This window comes from Benincasa hispida, chromosome 11 (genome assembly GCF_027475165.1).
Source record: "Benincasa hispida cultivar pf3 chromosome 11, pf3_genome.v1.1, whole genome shotgun sequence".
Classification (NCBI taxonomy): domain Eukaryota; kingdom Viridiplantae; phylum Streptophyta; class Magnoliopsida; order Cucurbitales; family Cucurbitaceae; genus Benincasa; species Benincasa hispida.
Window position 1 is genome coordinate 78121884 of NC_143488.1, and position 4966 is coordinate 78126849.

The 4966-nt window shown below is 37.3% G+C and overlaps 1 protein-coding gene across 2 annotated transcripts; it reads right to left on the reverse strand.

Moving 5' to 3' along the window:
* LOC120092149 (target of rapamycin complex subunit LST8-1) lies at positions 1–4966 on the reverse strand. 2 transcript variants are annotated; one of them, XM_039050364.2, is made up of 11 exons: positions 4477–4966; positions 4242–4358; positions 3606–3707; positions 3344–3456; positions 3160–3229; positions 2776–2853; positions 1384–1500; positions 1213–1307; positions 995–1074; positions 797–856; positions 1–377 (listed from the first exon to the last, which is right to left on the reverse strand). In XM_039050364.2, exons 2-11 carry the CDS (start codon positions 4347–4349, stop codon positions 250–252), a joined length of 951 nt encoding a protein of 316 aa, XP_038906292.1. In that variant the 5' UTR covers positions 4350–4358; positions 4477–4966; the 3' UTR covers positions 1–249. The 2 variants fall into 2 exon arrangements, with proteins under 2 accessions (XP_038906292.1, XP_038906293.1); XM_039050365.2 differs by having other exon boundaries at positions 4242–4361.

Here is a 4966-nt window from a genome sequence, read left to right on the forward strand (position 1 = left end):
TAAACAAAAACTGAATTCCACTCACTTTGAAGCACAATAACATGATTAGGCAGGATGATTCTGATCAATGCTCATAATCAGATACAGTTGGAGAAAATTGACAAATTATTTAGCTTCACTGCCTAAGAATGTATTGCTTGATTTATAAATATATATTACTTCCTTGCCTCAACCAAATATCTTTATGATTTACAAATGACGGAAAAGAAAGTGGCTGCATACCGCACAACTATGAATACTACTCCAGTTTCAACACGACGATGGCTCCGCTCCATCGTGGAGGGCACAACAAATAGTTGCTTTGTGATGACCTTGATAAACCTTCATCTCTTTGCCAGTTGACATGGACCAGAGTCTTGCGGTAGTATCGGAAGAAGCTGGCATTCACAAGCATCTCAAGTTATTTTCACAAACATACAGGAAAGGCTTAACGGATACATCAATATTTTTGGAGAATGCCAAAATAGAAATAATCAACTAAAACAAATAACAGAAGTTTGTCCATTCCAATTGTGATACTTATAGAAAGTTATTTTCTTCATAACTATGAATATCCACACCTTTTTCTTTTTTTGCGCATTAATAGCACAACCCTCCTGATCTTATGACATTTAAGGTTAAAAAATCTGTAGGATATTACTATCTAAGAAAAACAGCTACTTTGGGTTGGATCTGTCATATCTAGATATATAGCTTACTCCCTGCATAATGGTCAACAGAGATCAATGCTTCCAAAGAAATTTAGTGAGAAAATATGGCCTACTGAGGCCCTCAGATTTGTCAATAACCCAGTCACCTGTTATAAGATATGCACCATCTACTGAGAAGACGCAGTCCCACACCCACCGTTGGTGTCCTGAAAAGCACATGGAATTGCAAAATCAAGCACTATACTTACTTCTCAGTAACTGCCAAAAAGATTCAGTATAATAATAATTGAATAGAAATGACCATGTCTTTTACAGAAATAACACTATAAATGAGAGGTAGATACCTATAAGTGTCTTTTCTAACGTGAAACCATCCACGTTCCAGATTTTGACAGTGCTGTCAGAAGATGCAGTGGCAAGGTATCTAAAAGATGTGAAGCCATGTGAATGTTATAATTTGCAGAAGTATCCAAGTTACAAAAATCAATTATTCAAACATATATTGTCCAACAAGAAAAAATAATCGAAAAGAGAATGTATCGAGTTCTGAGGAATAAGAGACCGGTGGGGTTCACAGAATTCAGGTGAAAGAAGACACTTGAGAATGTATCCCTTGTGTGCTTGAAGTTTATGAAGTGGCTCAAAGTTTGTCATCGTCTGAAAGAGAAAAAGGAGTTACACTATTTAAATTGTACAGCAGAACAGTAATTAATACTTGGCATTTAAGTAGGACCTGAGTGCCACGTAACAAGCGCCAGACATAACATGTGCCATGATTATTTGCTGCAACTACCAAGCTCCCATCCCACATAACCGTCAAAGATCTTACAGCTGTATCCACTTCTGGCACCTGGGATCACACTAGATTATTGAGATTTATCCATGATAATCCATGTCATTACGCAACTTTCGTTATTTTTTTGGCAGTAAATAAAGTACAGAGCTCTCATTTAGGAGATTACAAATAGGTTAAATTAAAAGTTCAGGTCCTTGAACCTAAGGTAGGATCTAATAGATTCTTAACTTTCAAATTTGTATATAATTCCCTGAATATTGTCCAGTAAACTTTAAACTTTCAATTTAGTGTTTAATAGATATTTGGACTTTAGCTTTTTTCTCTAATATTTCCTGGATCTATTTAACACCTAAAGAAATTCAGACCTATTAGACATAAAAATCTTCCAAAGAGGGGCCAAGTCACCTTGAAACACCTCATAGTGGCATCCTAGAAAAAGTATTACAACAGAACTACCTTTCTGAAATCTTTGATTTTTTGAACCTCTTTTATCTCTAAATTTCAGACCCCCTAAAGAAGTTTCTTATTCCTCCATCATTTAACTATCTTAAGGACAGCTTGTCCCTTCCACTTCTTTTTCTTTTTATTTTTCCGATCACTCGAGTTTGAACTCTTGAGAGGAATGAAGAATTGACCTGGACCTTCTCTAAGTACCCAAACTGATTCCTTCACAAGTTTAGTTTCCTTATCCAATCCTTTTGATGATGATTTTTCCTCATCCACAGAAAGAACTTCCATCCTAAACCTTATACCCAAGGGCGCACACACCTGCCTCAAGGCCTAGATCTGGGAGACATCAAGGGTGTTTGGTATTAAGCTCACTCAAAAGGTTCGGAACTCGGGACCTCTAAGCCAGTAGGACCAAAAGACTGCAAGCCCAACAGGCATCCTCATCATTAAGAAACATGGTAGTTAACTCCCCATAAATATTAGAGGTATCGGGCTCAAAAACTCCCTTATTTTCTACAAGTTCAAAATTAGAAGCATCTCCACTACAAACACTTAAAGAACTGTCCAAAACCCCAATGCCATGTTATCAACAACTTCCTTCTTTGCCCGGCTTCTTGTAAAGAGTGATGAAGTGCGCTTACTTCCCACAAATTTTATCGAAGTCCTTGCATTTCCATATCATTATCCTCCTGAGGGTATTTCATTTTCATCTCAAGCTTTTAGCAATAATGTTGAGACTAGTTACTAATATTTTTCACCTAAAGATGTTATATTCATTTGACTAATTTTCCCTCTCGTAAAGCGTGTTAGCCTGACATCATAAAGATGAATAAGGCACACTCAATTATGATTACACAAATGAAATGCACAAAGACGTACCAATTCGCAGCTGCATGAATTTGCAGTCAAATCCCACACACGGATATTACCATTTTGATCTCCAGATATCAGTTCAGTCTGCAAATGAGAGAATTTTGGTCAACAATGCGAAAGAAAAATGATAAGGCCATTAGTTTTTCCTAGGATGAATCTCTCGGAGGAAAGCAAGACAGAATTGGTTAAATGAAAATTGCAAAATTAATATTCCTTCGCATGCCCAAAAAGTAAACAAATAAATTGCATTCAGAGAGGCTCTTGTGAATCATCTTGCCCAGTATTATTATTATTATTGTGACGAGAAACAAATTTCCATTACTTAAGCAGGGCTAATAGGATTTGAAGTAAAATCACATCGAACGGCTAAAAGGGGTAATGATAACTGACCTGATTAGGATGTAGAACAACAGTGTTAACTGCAGCACGACTTTCATACTCCCTCTGACAACCAGGAGCCCTGCATTTCTCAAAATAAGTCCAGATAACCTAGAGTATAAGTCTATACAAGATCAAACATGTGTACATAATCAAATAATGACGATGGACACGTTAATTCGAAAGCTTTCTTTACCTCAAATCCCATATTTTTACCGTGCCATCCTCGGAACCTGAATACATCCAGTTCCCATCACATTGAAACCCCACTGACATTACATTATTTGTATGTGAATCATAACTCATTATCTGCCATGTAGTTTGGGGATAAAAATAGAAAGAACAAACGCATTAGAAAATGAAGGGAAGATTTATTTTCTCTCAGCTTCCATCTAAAGAGATTCTGGAAGAAAAATTAAATAACAGTAAGGTGTTAAAGAAATGAGCAGGTTACATACTGGTTGAGGGCTGTTTGAATTGATATCAAACAACCGTATATGAGGATTACCAGCAGCAGCCAAATATCTTTTGTCTGGGGTTATCTCCAGTCTATTAACTTGCTGTGCACATTATTCATGGTAATTAGGCAAATGAGGGAGTAAAAAAACGTTCATCATTAACTGTTGAGAGAAGAAACCAAGGGCTAAGGCTAACTTCTAGTTAGTTAAAACTAAGAAGCATATATTTCGATACGAGGACTCGGTGACATGCCATACTTTAAAAATCTAGGACGCAACACGACATGGATACGGCGACATGCCATATTTGTTGCACTAACAAGTGTTCAATACGTGTCCCACAAGTATTGGAGTGTCCAAGTATTCGACAAGTGTGAGACTAGGACAGGCTAACCAAACCAAAACATCCGGGATCTTAGGTTAAGAAAAGCCCTGAGATAGTCTACCACCCTGTTCAACCAAACTACCAAGGGATAAGGGACACAATTTATGGCAATTAGTTAACTTTCCTATTTATCAAATTTGAAATGTGATCAAAGATTCTTTCAAAAGTTCTAACAGAAGAAAAGAAAAACATAATGGAGAATAACAATGAAACACAGAGAAAAACCAGTCAGAAAGGATTTATGAACTAACAGAATCAGGGTATTGTATAGTCCGGTAACAGCGACCACTTTTGGCCTCCCAAAACCTAATAGTATGATCATAGCTAGCAGTTGCAAGTATCACTGATGGTTGAGTCATCTTAATCTCCTGCTAATGAAAAGAGAAAGCACAGAGTAAATTGAAAGCCAGGTACGAGCTCGAAACAATACTCCATTAACAGCCACACACTGAAAATGCATCTGCGACAGATTAAAGTGAAACATACTTCAGAATTTACAGAACACGGGCATCCTCGTGTTAAAAGCGAAAGGGGCGGAGACAAGAATAAACGCCAGTTTCTTTATTCCACAAAGAGTATCGATCAGAGTGAGCTCGGATAGGATCGGAACTCCGACGAACCCTAAAGGCTTGCTAAGCCCCGACCGGAGTTCGGATTGGAAGAAATTTGACAGGAATCCATACAAGAGGTGGTGGTCCGGATTCAACAATGCTTTTTGGACTACATCCGGCGACAGTCCGGCGAAAGAGCCATTCTGAAGCCTTCACGCCGTCGTTGCCTCACAGGTTGACAGAAAATGGAAACTTTTTTTTCTTCTCTATTTTCTTTGAGGTTTTTTTGTTTTTTTGTTTTTTGTTTTTTTTTTTTTTTTTGAGTTTTATCAAATTTTGTTGGGTTAATATCAAATCACTCTTTTTTTTGAAAAAAAATCAACTAACATTTGCCCTCCGTCACAAACGTCCAACCGAAGTTCCTC

What these genes read in the sequence shown, in the direction of transcription:
- LOC120092149 (XM_039050364.2), bottom strand. Translation starts at nt 4,349, where the DNA reads ATGACTCAACCATCAGTGATACTTGCAACTGCTAGCTATGATCATACT. An exon ending in CTATACAATACCCTGATTCT is followed by an intron (nt 3,708 to 4,241) that starts GTTAGTTCATAA and finishes TAATGTGCACAG; the next exon opens with CAAGTTAATAGACTGGAGAT. An exon ending in ATTCAAACAGCCCTCAACCA is followed by an intron (nt 3,457 to 3,605) that starts GTATGTAACCTG and finishes ACTACATGGCAG; the next exon opens with ATAATGAGTTATGATTCACA.